Source organism: Choloepus didactylus, chromosome X (genome assembly GCF_015220235.1).
Source record: "Choloepus didactylus isolate mChoDid1 chromosome X, mChoDid1.pri, whole genome shotgun sequence".
In the NCBI taxonomy this organism is placed as follows: domain Eukaryota; kingdom Metazoa; phylum Chordata; class Mammalia; order Pilosa; family Megalonychidae; genus Choloepus; species Choloepus didactylus.
This window is the reverse complement of record NC_051334.1, coordinates 31,221,787-31,237,714: the sequence shown is the minus strand read 5'-3', so window position 1 is coordinate 31,237,714 and position 15,928 is coordinate 31,221,787. Positions and strand designations below refer to the sequence as shown.

Sequence of the window (15,928 nt, the reverse complement as noted above, 5' to 3'; positions counted from 1 at the left end):
ACTTTTATTTTTAATTTAAAAAACTCAATTAATTGTAAACAAGTACAAAAACCTTCTCTTGATACTTATGAGATCTGGTAGGTCCTCTTTTAGAGTTAAAAAAAAAAAAGGACCAGCCACGACCTCTGGGGCTGAGCTAGCATTCCCACAAAAGAGCCCTGCCTGACCACAGGGCTGAGATCTAGACCTTGCTGGTCTCACTGGATGGCAGCAATGTCACCACGGTGTTTCCCTGAAGGGAATTTTTGGAACTCTGCCCTCTGGGCTGCCAGGAGAAGCTGTCCCTATAGAGGGACTGTGGCTTGGATCCTGCTGCAAAGCTACACAAGGGGGTGGCAGAGGAAGCTATTCACAGGGAGGTGCATCACTAGCAGCACTCTGCTGCAAAACCTCTTGAGCTAGTGCCAGGGAAGATGCTGCACGCTGAGTATTGCTAGGCACCGTGTGCTGCAGGAACCCGGCACTGAAAAAACCTTGCGTGCTACAAGTCCAGGTGATAGAGAATCCATGCACTCCGGAAACCCCATGCTGTAGAAACACTGCAGGAGCCTACAGATGGGGGGGCCTTCTTCCTCCAGTGTCCTTCCAGTGCCCTCTCAATATAAAGCCAGCTGGCAGAGAAGAAATATTTAAAGAGCCTGTCGAAATTTTCACAAAGCAGACAAGGAAGGGTGAATTCGGAGCTGAGAAGCACCAAATTGATCACTGACTCAGGTGATTTCCCCTATATTCCACTTAACGGTTTGTGACAGCCTTAGGTCTTGAACCTGGCCCCATGTGCCTAGTCCACTGTTCCATCCATTGCATCATGCTCCTTTTCCTGGGATTTGAGATATGTTTTGGAATACGTGTACAATTTCAGAAGTTAAAGATGGCTGGAAAGAGCATGCTAGCCAAATAGAAGGGCATGAGAATTACAGTCACAGAGGCAGGAGGGTGAAGAATAAGTTTGAGAAGAGCAAGCAGAGTAGTAGCTGGTGGAGAGACCTTGTGGCATGAGGGGAAGGCTAGGCTTTGGAGTCAGCCAGACCTAAGTTCAAATGCTTTTTCTACCTGGCTGGTCGAAAAAGCCAAATAGAAATTGGCTAACTATCTTTAGGAAAGGTATTTATCTTCTTTGAGCCTATTTCTTCAGGTGGATTAAATTATGAAGTGTATAAAACATCTAGCCCAGGTTCTGACACACTGTAGCTGCTTAAGGAATCGCAGCTCTAAAGTACTGGACAACAACACTAGAAAAGGAAGATTGGGGCTACGGCGTTCCACCTCTACCCCATGTTAGCTTTGTGATCTGGGGTACATGACATAACCTCTCTGTTCCTCATTTACCTTGTCTATAAGAGCACATGAGTGTACCTACCTCAGATGGTTGCTGTAAGTTAATGTATGTAAAGTGCTTAGAACTGCTTATTGTTGTTGTTATTGTTATGCTGTAGGAGTATGAATTGTAAGGCAGTTGGGAGTTGTTGAAAGTTTTTGAGAAGGTGGAATAACAAGTTATAGTAGATGTTTCCAGTGGACGCTATTATTTAAGCCGATAGAGATAAGGGGCAGATAATTACTATGAAAAGATGACAAGATGGACATTTATTAGACACAAACTGCTTAATCAGTTGCATCTCTCAGTTCCCAACCTTTCTTATTTTTAACTTCCTATTTTATGCTCCCCATTGTACAAAATTTTAATGCTCCTGACTCCTCTTCAATAACATATGTACTGTGAGTTACTTTTGTCATTGCATTTGTAAAGTACCAACCCTTTTGTGAGCCAAAAGCATGGAATAAGCTTTTGCCTCTAGCTATCTAGCTTCATAAAATTTTGATTGAAGCATTACCCTCATTAACACCTGCTCTGGCCACTATCTTAGAGAAAACCTAACTCAGAGTAGGGTAGGTCATTAATATAACACAGGGAGGAAAGGAGATAGAGAGAAAGTATTGGAAATTGGAACCAACCAAAACCAGTTGTATTGATTTATTATTTTCAATGTTTTGTCTGCCCAGTCACATGCACTAAAGGGTCTAAAGAAGCAAAGAGTAAACAGTTTTGCTCATCTCATATAAATTAAACAGAAAAAAGTAGGTAGTTAGGGAATTTTTACTGCAATCTTTCTCCAGGGATTATTGTTTTTTTGTAAATTACTTAAAATTTACTGAAATGAGTGTTAATAATAAGCAACCTTACCAATAAAACCAGGAATTAAACTTAATGCTTCCCTATAATGTAAACAGCTTGGTTAGCCTGACAAAAACCATTTAAGAATTGATTATACATGCCCTTCCAGCAGACCTCCAGGCTGATAGTTAAGGAGCCACACATATTTTCTTATCAAACAGCACATAAAGTTTCCGTATTGGGCCATGTGTTTGTTTGGCACTATGCCACATATAGCAGTTCCCCCTGAGCGGAATGCCTTTCATACTGCAGTGCAAGTGCGTGATTTATTGGCACAGTGTGCTAATGTAGACCCATTTATATAGGATAAGAACTAGTACAGTCTCGAAAATTGAAAAGTGGATCTGAGATTCTCCCCCTAGAATATGTCCCCTCCTTTGAAAAGCTGTCACCCCTCAAGTTCCAATTGAGTTAAAGGCTGTTGTGCTCCTACAGGGAAATATATTCTATTGTAATTTTTACATCCTCCAATAAAAGTCTGTTCTTTGTTTACTGAAAAGAGCTTTTATGTCATAAAATTGTATTTTTGACAGAGAAGCAGAATCATTGTTTTATTATAGAAACTTTCCTCTTACAACAGCAAAAAAAAAAAAAAATAGCTCATCTCTTAAGCTCTTGATCAATGTCTAACACCTCCTACCCCCAGCAACACTTCACTGCAAATGTATTAACACCCCGTAATAGCAACTCCACTCACCTACCAAGAAATGATCTTCGCAAATGATTTACAGCTAAGCCAGGGCTTAAACACATAGCACCCAATCAAAGGCAGATTTGATCTTTTCCCCAGTCATATAATTTCTGAGAAAAAATAGATTAATGTTGGTTTTTGAGACAACCGCTGAGGAAATATAGAAAGCATGTTGTCTGATTTGAAGAGTGAAACTCAATTGTTATCAAGCTTTTTTCCTCATATGTGTGTGTCTGTGTGTCTCCACATGGTATATATTACACCATTTGATGCAAAATATAGTATAGATTTGTGCATACCTCTCTTTTCTATATTGGATATTGCCTCTTATGTGAGTGCAAACAGGTGCGCATGCACACGCACTCACACATATACAACCTTATTTTACACTTACTTGTAAAATTCAAAGAGCTTTCCAAACCATTAAGATATCCTTCTTTCGCATGAGCTCATTGATTGTTCACTATCCATGTGTCATTGTTTAGTTATAGCACTCAGAACTTGGTGAAATCAGATGGTTGAGATCTGATGGGTTAAATATATTCTACATAACATATTCCTCAATTCTGTTTCTATAAAGAAACCTGGGCTAGGCATATTTGACTAATTTCTACCTAAGCTAGTTGAATTCTTATGAATTCATTTATTACTTTAATCTCCCCAAGATTGCTTGATATAAATGTAATCATCCTCATTTTACAGATGAGTAAACTGAGCCTGATGTTCTCCCTATATATGTAACATGAATCGAACAGCTGTGCCAATTATTTTGATAATTCAAATCTTAATATCCACCATTTGAAAATAGAAAAGAGGATTTGGGGACTTGAATTGCACAGATTGACTGTGTACATGAGTTTGATCACCTCCAGAGAATTGCTCATTTCTCTACTTCACTTGCCTTGTACAGAAAGTATCACAGAACAGTGACATCTCTTGCTCTGCCTCAGTTTACTGATGGATGTAACAAAAGCCAAGGTTCTTGCAGCAGCACCTAAACAAGTGGCATCTCCAAAAGGTTTTGAAAGCATGAAAGGCTGAATACATTTTTAGCGTAACCTTTTGTTGCTTTGATTTCTGAAGGGATTAGTACAGTACTTGTTAAATAAAATAGCAGTCGGGTTCCTGTCCTAGAAATGAGAGTATTATCTGAAGTATCATTTCCCAAAAAATAAAATATCATAGGTATAATGCAATAATAGATATAAAAGGACATCAAAAAGTTGGGTTCACAAAATGTGACATCATGGTATTATATTGATAGTCTTTTTACCACTGATAGTAATCTTTGAGGTTATATTTCTGGAGAGATCCCAATTTCCTCTCATGCTCTCAAAATCTATGCTTATACTTGAAAGCCAGAATTTAAGAATTTAATAAAACATTGTGAATGTTTACTTAAAAAAAATAAAGCTAAAACTATGATACCTCTCTACCCCCGTCCAATTTGATATAAGATTACAAATAGGATCAGCAAATTTGCTTAATCATTCTCTGGAACAATTTGTAGAAGCATTGGGGTTGAATTCATTTTCCTTGTATGCAAGGAAGTTATCATTTTCTCCTTAAAAAGATGCATGAAGTTAAATGAGAAATGTTTTGTATGTTTTCATGACAGGAGATTTAATCAAAGAGGGGATAGATGAGGCTTTTCATGGATTGCTGCAATTTAGTTTTCCAGTTCTCTCTTGGGAAGGATGTTAGATGCAGTGGTGCAAGGTTAATATTTCTAAAATGCCACTTTTATGGGGGCATTCCTCTGTTCTAAAACCTCCAACGATTCCCCGTGGCCTTCAAAATAATATCCTTACTTGTTAATCTGGGTATTCAGAGCCCGGGCATTCTCACCCCAGCCTCCCTTCCCAACTTCATCACAGTCATCATAATTTTCCCATTACATAGGTGCCCTCCCCACTCTTTCCCAAACGCTCTTGTGTATTTCCGCCTCCATGCTTGGTTTAAGTCTGTTCCTTGTTCGGGGAATTCCCTCCATCTCATTTTCTCATTATGTCGTTATCAACCCTGTTCAAACTCTATATTACAGTTCAGGTTCCCACTCTTCTATGGTGCTTTCCCTGAACATGCTCACATTAAAATTCCTTTCTTCAGAGTCCCTTTAGCAAAGAGTCTGTGGTCTATAGACTCTTACATTTTTCATTTACATATTATCCTCTGTTATTGGTTAACTGCATATGTGAACATGCATGGGTGGTCCCGAAGGTCGTCTCCCCAGCTCCATTGAAAGTTCATTGAGTTCATCGAGGATGTTCTTTTATGCTTTTCTCTATCAGCCACAAGGCAAAGTCCCTATTTTAATGTATTGTGCATAGAATACTGCCAATAAATATTGCCTGCCCATTTGATTGATCAATGGTCGATTACCTGTCAGTTCTAGCCTGTTTTATTTGAGGATTTCTACAGGCTTTGGACAGCATCTTTAAGATGCAAAATCAGAGGTGTTTTACACCAGTCAAAATATTATAAATAATTTCCTCACATGGTTGCATTTCACTACCATAGTCATATGATTTATTTTCTTAATTTGGTTTGATTATGAATCAATTTACTGTATAGGGTGCTCTGATTAGATAAAAGAGAGTATATCTTGATCAGTTGAAGTTAGAATGATTCCAAAATGATGTTATTCATGATAAAACAAGAAATGAATACTGGGAAAATCGAGCAGGGATAATCTCAAAATATGTACATTGTAAAATGGTTTCATTTTTTTCCTTTCCTTTAAAATGTATGTAGGGAGAAAAAAATATTACTTATTTTATTGGGTCATAACATCAAAAGCCTATGAATGTGATGCACATGACAAAACTGGTCTTAAAGTTACCCCAGTTATCCTTTGTCAATATGCTAAACTTATGGAACAATAGGGTCTCAAGAAATGTGAACGAGGTAGAATAACTAATAGATCTGATGTTGAATAGCTAAAAATATCAGTGTCCTTTGTATCAGCTCGGAAATGTATTTGCAAACCATCATCAACAAATTGTAGCCTAAAATTCTTCTTTCTTCTTTACTTTGAAATTATATTTCAAGATCCCCAAATTAGACCATATCATTTATTTACTGGCTTGTGTTACAGAAAGGGGTTTTCATTTTTGCATGCTAAGGGTTTTATGAAATGACAAGTAAATCAATCCTTTAAGTTTCCTCCGACAGAATATCTTTGAAAGGAGCATCTTAATCTCTTTTTCAACAAAAGGAAATAATTTATTTAAAAAATAACATACTAATAGTAGACTAACTTTGTATCATGCCTTACAAGGAGGGCTTCAACTTAGGGTAGCTTAAGATATCCTTTTTAAGCCCCTAAGACTGTCAACAAATGAGAAACACCTCATTCCAAAGAAATAGAAAAATAAATGTCAGAGACTGTCCTACTATTTTTTACATTTGAATACCTTATAATAATGTCTTAAATAGCTATCATATTTTTCATTTTTCAAGTTAGCCAAATGATCACTAATCTTTATAATAGTGGTAAAGACTACTTGAAACAGGCTCGTGTATTCTAGTAAGTTCTACACCTTTCCAATTTGAATTTTCACTTTCTTACATCACTGTTTCCCCTTATTGCATCCAGTCAGTTGACCAATCTCAAACTGATTTTTTTTAAGCCAACCATAAACGGCTTCTTCTCTGCTCTGCCTAAGCTTATCTCCCATTATTTTCAAAGAATTCTAGACTCCAGCCAGCCCAGTTGAGGCTTTATTTCATGTCCATGCCTTTGCTCATGCTTTTCTTTCCCTTATAATGTCCTCCTCATGAGCCAGCAGAATCTTTTCAAGGTTCAGCTGCAGTGCCACCTCCTCTAAAAAGTCTTCCCAGAGAATTGCCGTACGTGCTTACTACCCTTTGCTGATTCCTTTTAGTGGATGTTATCCTCTTCATCATTCTTTTTGGTACTTCTGCTGGATAGTTTCTCAGATGCACACTCTAACTTCCTGTTCGGTCCTGGGAGACTGACCAATATGGACAGCATCAGTGGGTTTCCTAGCTCTTTGGCTGGGTCTTTCTAATAGGAGGCACCAGCAGATCAGAGGATGGGAGGAGAGTCAGGGGTGGCTAGGTCCCTTTACTGATAGCCATAGCTCCTGTCAAGAGGTCCTGTCCCTGCAACCTCTTCTCATGTTCTACCAACTGAACCCTCCCCTTAGCCTTTCAGGCCTTGGGGAAGAAAGGCTCCCCCATTGTTGCTAGCTGGTTGGTTGCACCAACCCCGTTTGAATGGGCCATTTGTTTACTGCAGGAACCCTGGCTGGTTCAGTACTTACTCAGTTCATCAATTAAATTCTTAATTCCCCTTTCATGTTCCCGTGCCAAGGACCTGTTCCATTTAATCTCAACTGTTTTGTAATTATATCATACTGTATCATAGCTAGACTGTATTATACTAGAGCACAGGTATATGGTGACTATGTCATACTATATCATAGCTCCTAAATGTGTGGGCTCAGGAGCCAAATCACCTGTGTTAGAAGTTCTGCTACTTATTAACACATATTCCTGGACAAGTTGCTTAACTTCTTTGTCTTTCAGTTTTCTTATCTGTAAAATGGGGTCAATAATAGTACCTACTCCATGAGGTATGAGGATTAAGAGGGTTAATATTTTTTGTTTTTGACTTTTATGGTCCTTATTATGAAACAGGAAATGTTCCAAGATCTTTACAAATATTAACCCTATTAATTCACATAACAGACCTATGAGGTTGATAGTCCTATTAGCCTCATTTTACAGTGGTAGATATGAGACAGAGAGCGGTTATTTTGCCCAAAATAATAAAGCTGGTGGGTGGCAGCCAGGATTCAAACCCAGGTGCCCTGACTCCAGAATCCATGCTCTTAACTACAGTACTGGGATAGACTGTTCTGGTACATAATAAGTGCTCAATAAACAATGGTGCTTATTGTCAGTATGGCTTCCCATTGTGTTAGTTGTTTACGAGTCTTTCATTTTTGCTAGATTATGAGTTCCCTGAGGAAAGGGATCAAGGTTTATTTATCTGTGTGTATTAGCCGAGGGTTTGGCATATAGTTGCAGTTTATTAAATGTTTGTGGAATTAAATATTAGTTGCTTCCCATGTATTTCCCAAGGCCACACTAGCCTTGGAAATACCTAATAATTAGCTAAAACTGAAGATGATATTTGGGATGCTGGCAGCCATTATTGTTTCTGGAACCATAGACTAGCTTTTTATCCCCGGTTCTTTCTTCAGATAATTCCCCACTTTCATCGTAGTTTCCTTCCTGCACTTCTCCTACAATCACAGTGACTTTGCTTCTCCAATAAAGGTTGCTACTGACAGGGTCCCACCTTGCTACTACTGCCAGCCAATTGTCCTGTTCTGCTTTTCCTGAAGCCAGAAGAGATTTTTTTCCCCCACAGAAGTGGTTTTTTTTTTTAGCTTCAAAAAGCATTTGATTGACATCACTTTACTCGTGTTTAAGTGTGTTCTCCATCAACAATCAACCAGTGCTTCAACTAAGATGTATAACTTTTGCTTTCTGCCACCTCAGGGTTGAGGTCAGATTGGCAACAGAGTTTGCAGGGCCCAGGGCAAAATGAAAATGTGGGGCCCCTTGTTCAAAAAATTATTAAGAATTTCAAGAACACGACAGCAGAACATTAAACCAAGCATGTGGCCCTTCTAAGTGCAGAGCCCTGTGTGACAGCACAAATTACATACCTGGGAAGCCAGTGCCAATTAAATCTCCGCCTACCTAGGCTATTTCTCACTCAGAAAAGTTCGAACGGCTTTTGTCTTAACTTGGCCATCATCCAAAGTCTGAAAACATGCACAAAAGTCCCCTTTTCCATGTTTTCCAGGCAGTCTAGTGGTTCTTATATATAAAGGGTTCCTGGTGGCTTGCTTTGATAGCCTAGAGTTTTTGAGGTATGTGTGTAGAATGGATCCCCAACATTACTATGTTAAACACAGAAATAATTTTTTCCTCCAGTTGTATTGTAGGGCCATTGAGAATAATAACCATGCCTTAAAATAAAAAAAAAAGCAGCAGTGTTTTTTTTAAATGGAGGTAGTAATTTGAAAATGCTAGTTTACTTGAATTCAATCTTAAGAGGTCAACTCATGGGATGTATGAGGAGACCTGTATTACTAATGTCCAATAATTTAGGGTTATACGTCCAGACGATACCATCACAGAGTCATCATGTTATGTGGATCTGAAGAGTTGATGAGAGGTTTAGGGGCTAGATGGACAAAAGTGGGTGTGTTAGTTGGGTCTGAGATTAAATATGCCCAAAAAGGATTACACAGCAAAGGATTATATTGGAGGAAGTATCTATGTGAATTGAATAGGGAGGAAGCCAGAGAAGGCTGGAAAGCCAATAGGCCAAGATGCTAGTCTGATCCCGCGTGAAGGAGAGAGGGAGAGAACGTTGGGGTGCAAGCATCCCAGTCCTCTGTGAAGTCTGAGGAAGGTTCAGCAAAGCTGTTAGAGAGCCACTGAGCGAGAGTCGGCCAGAGGAGGCCCATGTCTCCAAGAACAGCTCTGCCTTAGTATCCCCAGCACACTCAGTCATCTATGGGGAACAGTCTATGGTAGGGTTGGCTTTGGTGCAAATGGAGTGATAGATTTCCAAATGTAGTACCTGGGACCCTCATCAATTAGGTCCCAGCAGTAAAAGGACTACACATTCCCATGGCTGCCACAGGGCCTTAGCAGCAGTGGTATTTAAAACCATTTTGTACAGTTTAGATGGAGAAGAGCTGCAGATCACTCAAGGTTGACTTCCTTCAGAAAACCCTCCTTGACCCCTAAATTTGGTTAAAGACTTCTGCTACATGCCTTGATTACTCCTGTCCTTCCTCAGCCATAATATTCACTTCAGTTTACTAAAGCAGTAAAAATATTGGCTGAAACCCAAATTGGGGGACCATCTACAAAACACCTGGCATGTATTCTTCAAAAACTCAGGGTCATGAAGTTCAAAGAAAGGCTGAGGAATGATTTCAATTAAGGGAGACTAAATAGATGTGAAAACTAAAAGCAGCACAGGAGCCTGGACCAGGAAATGAAAATGCAGCTATAGAGGGTATTAATGGAACAATTGTCATAAACTGAATAACGAATGTGCATTAGAGTATAGTTAGTACTAAAGCCATGTTAAACTTGCTGACTTTGAGATTGGACTGAGGTTATGTAGGAGAATATCTTTTTTCTTAGGAAATAAACACTGAAGTATTTAGGGGTAAAGGAGCATGACGCCTGCAACTTATTCTCAAATGTTTCAGAAGAAAATTATATGCATAATATTACATATGCAAATATTACATATATACAAGAACAAATGACAGAATGATGATAAATAAATAAAAATCCATAAAATGTTAATAGGTGAATCCAGGTAAAGGGTATATCGGAGGGAGTTCTTTGTACCATCCTTGCAACTTTTCCGTAAGGTTGAAATTACAGAAAAATGAAAAGCCTTTAACAATTATTTGTTGAATGAGTGAGGAACAAAAGGATTAGCACAGTTAGAAAATGTTTATGAAGAACTTACCAGCAGAGGACCTGGTAGAACATTGAGAGAAGAAGTAGGGAAGGGATGCCAGCTAGGAAATTATCCAAGCCAATTTAAAATGTAAATGAGAAGTGAGGAAGTGGAGGGCAATAAAGATGACTTTGCACTTGGCTAGTCTATTTGGAGAGGCACCAAATGTAAGAATAGAAGCCAGAATTAAGGGACTCAGTGAGGCAGTTGAAAGCTAAACAAATGATAAGCGTCCTCACAGGTAATACTAGTTTAGTTACTAGAAAGGCTACACTTTAATAGCTACCTGACTAAAATGCTTATTTTCTTCCATACATAGTGTTCTATAAACTATTTCACCTTGGTAATCTTTAATCATAAGGGTCTACCTTATGCATTACATTTAAGTTTCATTCATGTTTATTTCCTGAAAAATGGTAACAATTGAAAGTTAACATGGACCTTTGTTCTATTTCTAACTCTCTGAAGATTGTTGATTTTTGTAGAAAAAAATATTTTAAAAATATAAAGAGTTTGGATGATAAGGTCTTTTCTTAATCATATAGATAATAAATATTCAATTAAACCCATTGAGTATGTAGAGTTTTCTATTTGAGTATTATTTAGGTAGAATTCCATTTTAATGAATACAATAACAAATTGCAATTCTCTCTAAGAGCCTAAAATGGCCTACTTATAATATGTTATGCTTTCATTGTTTAACTCTCTTTTTCATAGGATTGCTATTTATAACCACTTCCCTCATCCCTGGGGGAGGGGGTCTTAGTAGGATTACAGACTTCTGATTCACTTTGTATTTGAAGATGTGTGTGTGTGTCTGTCTGTCTTCGCTCAGCTAGCAGAATCCATGATGAATTCTCATCTCCAAGGGGTAAGCTGTTTTTAGTAAAGCCCAGTAGCTGGCTTATGACTCCTTAGAAGTAGCATTGATTCCTTTCTTCTCCTGTGTTTGTTTTTTCCCAGAGTGATCAGAATCTGTGTAGACACGACTAGTCATCGTGCTAAGATACTAGTGTTAAACATGGAATAGTTTTAGTTTTGTTCAGTTATTATGTTTAATATGTATCTGAATTTACATCGGAAAAAGAAATAAGCAGAATTAGTGTTCTACTTGTTTAGTATGACAAATATAGACCACTGAAGCAAGAACGAGGAAATTGAATGATAGAAGAGGACTGCAAGTCATGAGGATGAAGCTTAGAGGAAGGGTATGATATTGAGAGACTAGCATCAGATAAGGACAGCAGATTAGGGACAGAGAACAGAATTGCATGGATGGATATTTGGGAACTGGGTAGTTTTGAGTGATGGTTAGATCTAAGGTGTCCTCCCATCTATTGGTGGCTGCAGTGGAATAGAGATGCCGGTCATTGTGTTTGAGAAGTTATAGGATTATAAAACTAATGCACAGGTCAAAAAAATTATAATAGCAAATAAACAGAATACTCTTAAAAAAAAAAACAATGAAAAGAAAAATAATCTGTGCTCTCACTACATGCTATGTTCTGTTCATTAGCAAGGGGCTTTTTGGTCAATATTTTTATAATAGCTAAACTGGAAAATACTTAAATGTATGCCATATTCAAATTCTCTCTTTTCTTTCTGGAAAGAAAATCGAAGGAGAAAATTTCCATTTTGATATACTGAGAAACCACTATTTAATGAATATATTAGTGTCTGGTAAATTCTACCTCAATATACATTATTATTTTACAGTTTCTGTTTTGAAATGGATGCTTGTATGTATTGACCAGAGAGTGGGATAAACAGTTGCAATTTGGGTTTGAAATACTTTGGAAGTATTGCAGTTGTGAATCTCCTTAGATTTTTAAGGAGACTACTTCAAAGAATGTCATTAATAATCTTCTCAGGTGCTTACAAAGCATGTGTCTGTCAGCAGAATTAGAGAATCATCCAACGAGAGAACAGGTTTCACAATACCCTGAGACCTATTTTGTTCATTAGAGAGGAAAATGGCTTATTTTAAGTCTAAGTTGACATGCTTGCTAATTTCAGCAGTAAAAGCTGTTCAATGTGGTCAGGTTTAATTTAGAGCCTTTTAAGGTTCAGATTAAAGTTGGTCAAGTTACTTCTACAACATACTTCTTAAATGAACTTAGAAATCCTAAAAGAAAGCAAAAACTAGAGCAAACCTTGAGTAATGCATCCAAAAGTGAGAAGCAAAGAATAGCCTGGTTGTTTGAGGATGAGTTAATATAAGCCAAAGAAAAATAATCTGATAAAGATAATCTCTGTTATATAAAAATTCTCAAGTATCAAAAAAGTCTTTCATTTCAAGTATACAAACCATACATAATGCATTTGTTCACCGTTATATCCATAGCACCTAGAATAGTGTCTAGCACTCAGTAAATACTTATGAAAATTAATGAATGAGTGAGCGAATAAATGAATTTACATACTTTGCTAGCTATGTGTATTTCTTCTTTGTTAAATTTGAGGGGAATAGTTAACTTTATCTGAAGTTTCTGGGTAAGTCTCTTTTAAAAATCTATTGAAAATATTCAGACATCTAAAAGTAGATAGTTACAAAGCACTATCCAAAAGTAGATAATTCAGCTTTCTGTGGCACAGATGACCAGATTTTAACATTCTAACCCTGGAAAACATCTTATTTCTTAAAATCTATCTACTACTGTATGGTTCCTTCTTTAAAATTTGTTCAGGATTCTTCAACTGACTTACGCCACTTACTTCAATGGCTGTCTTTGGCAATTTGTTCCATATTTCAAACACCCTTTTGTGTAAAGAAACCATAAAAGTTAGAAACCTGAAAATTGGATTTTTCTTCTGAGCAATCACAGCTTACAAATGTGGAAAATTTGTTAAAAGTTAGCCCCTCAAATTGTTCAATTCAGAGGGGGGAAACACTTGTAATAGATCTACAATGTTTGGGTAAGATTTTTCCCCATTATTTTAATATTACCAAAAGCAATTGAGCTTAAATCACACAAGCCTATCTCCCTACATCTTCACAAAATAAACACTGCAGAATTATCAAAATCTGGCCTCTCCAAAACCGAAAATCTTTAGAAAATCTGCAGAGGTCAAAGGGCCTAATAGATAACTAAGTTTCATAAACATTGCTATCTGCCACATCAGATAGAAAGAACATTGGATTTAGAATCAGGCAGATGTCTGGCTTGGTTATTAGTGTGGTTATTATGAGAATAAAAATAAGAAAGCATGTGTAAAACATCTGTCACAGTGATTATAAACTAATAATAAATATTAATTTTACTTTCCTCAACTAAAATAAATTTATTCAGTTTTAGTACCAGAGCAATGCTACAAGGGAACTATCTTATTTTTCTACAAATTTCTTTGTAAATCTGGCTGGGATTTTGGCCCTTCAGTGCAAAGTGATTAAAAAGACAGAGACACTAGGTAGACACATGGAGATGTGGGAGGAATTTCTTAATGATTAACATTGCTACCTGTAAATAAAGAATTATTTTGGGGGTTTATTCTATTTGGTACTTTTATCTAAAGCAGTATTAAATTGATAATACAGAAGAATATGAATACTAACTTCTAGTCTGATTATGTCCAAACTTGCCTAATAAGAGTTAAGTAGAATATTTGTTTAAAATGCAGATTCTCAGCCCTCTGGCTTACTGATTCAGTAGTTTTAGGGTGGGGCAAAGGAGTCTGGTTGGTTCTTATGGGCAGACAAGTTTGGGGAAACACTGATTGAGCTCATCTACCTCACCTTCTCATTTTGTAGGTGAGGAATCTCAGGTACAAAGAAGTTAAATAAATCATATATCTTAAATCATGTCTATGGTTTTCCTGTTTCTAAAACATATGCTTTAATTTTGTCACCACCCAGAATGGGATTACAAGTGTAAATAGATATCTTTCTGATTTGGGGAACTCATATATTGGTATTAAGTAAACCCAGGTACTTTGAAACGGCTTCATCTGAGCTCTTAAATAGTGGGTCAAGGAGTCAAGTCTGTAATCAAAATTCCCATTTAAAATATTTTTAGTTTCTAATAAAGTAACACATTTCTTGTTTGATGTTTCTTAATAAACCCTTACATAGTAGAGATTTATATCCAGTAACATCTTCCTTATTTCTAAAACTGTTTTAGTTGGTTTGAAATTTTCACTTTACTTTGTATCACATGTAAGAATGTATTTATGTATGCTAGGGAACCCCCAGTATTAAGTTTCATTTGTTCTTTCAGACAACACTGCAGGATTTGGAACAGAGGCGCCCCCAATTGGAAGAACTCATTACTGCTGCCCAGAATTTGAAAAACAAGACCAGCAATCAAGAGGCTAGAACAGTCATTACTGATCGAAGTAAGTCTTTTCATGGGCATTCAAAACTAAGGCAAGATGCATGAAAAGTTTCAATAATAACATTAAGTATACATAGCTTCATCACGTTTATAAAGATTGTATGAAATAGTTTTAAATTATAATTATTGTACTGAGTAAGAATTTTGGTCCATAATGTTCTTTCAATGACTGAACTTAATTCCACTGAATAGAGGAAATATAATTTACATTAATTCAGGCTTTGTTGGGCATGGTGTGACAGGATGTTGGCTCCTCAGTTGTCACTTATTGAGCAGGCATCCATGGAGATGCCAGCCACTCCCTTATATCCTTGATTGTTGGTCCAAGCAGGTGGCTGTTTCCTGTACCATCTTTCATTCCCATATGCAGTGGCGCTATCAGACCTTGATGTCACTCTACTACTTTGATGCCCTATTGTGTAATATCAGAAATCATTGTGCTGTTCCTTATGCCATACTGCGGTGGATGGAAATGTTTGCAGGGAGGGTGGCATAGGCCCATCTGCCTACCCCACCATGAACTCTGTACCCCATGTACTCTGTTCTTTTTAACTCAGAGTGACTCAGAGTATCTGTGTGAGGTATATGTACATGTGTGTTGGATTGGGGAGAGGGATAGAGGGAGGAGTTGGGGAAATTACTGTCCATCCTTTTCCCCTAGAGGCTTTCCTCAGAAGGGGGACCCAGGTCACCTCTGCTATCAGATTTTCTCAGAGCTCTCTTGGCTTCTTCCTTTTCCTCCACCTGCATCCCTCTAGGACAGTGTCACACATCAGTATTGAACTTTCTTACTTCCCGTGCAACTGCCCTCTCCTCTTGCTTCCCTCAATCAGAAAATTCTTTTCTTAGTGCAGGATTAGGGACACCTTCCTTTAATCATCCTTTTTCTTCCAAATATTTTGTCTTATGCTAGGCCCAGGCTTTTGAAATTCAAAAACCAAGAATCTATGTCTATTATCTACATTCTTCTGTGTCATCCCTTGCCTAAGAAAATGGAGGTAGAATGCCTGGCTGCCAGAATTTTGGGGAAGGGAAAGGGCAACCAGAATAAAAGGTTAATACTTGGAAAATATTATCTGTCATACTTGTACATAGTAGCTAAATGCTAGTGATAATAGCTACTATTTATTGGGTATTGGCTAGTGTGTATGTGTATATATATATAATCTTTACAAAATCCTGTGAGCTAAATTTCA

At 37.4% G+C, this 15,928-nt stretch overlaps 1 protein-coding gene across 10 annotated transcripts in view; it reads left to right on the top strand.

Annotated features, from left to right (window-relative positions):
* The window catches only part of DMD (dystrophin), a 2,178,366-nt gene that overhangs the window by 1,412,727 nt on the left and 749,711 nt on the right, over positions 1–15,928 (top strand). For all 10 annotated transcript variants that reach the window (XM_037821041.1, XM_037821045.1, XM_037821047.1 and 7 more), the window contains one exon: positions 14,616–14,733. In XM_037821041.1, coding sequence (XP_037676969.1) covers positions 14,616–14,733 — 118 coding nt within the window. The remainder of the gene's footprint in view (positions 1–14,615; positions 14,734–15,928) is intronic.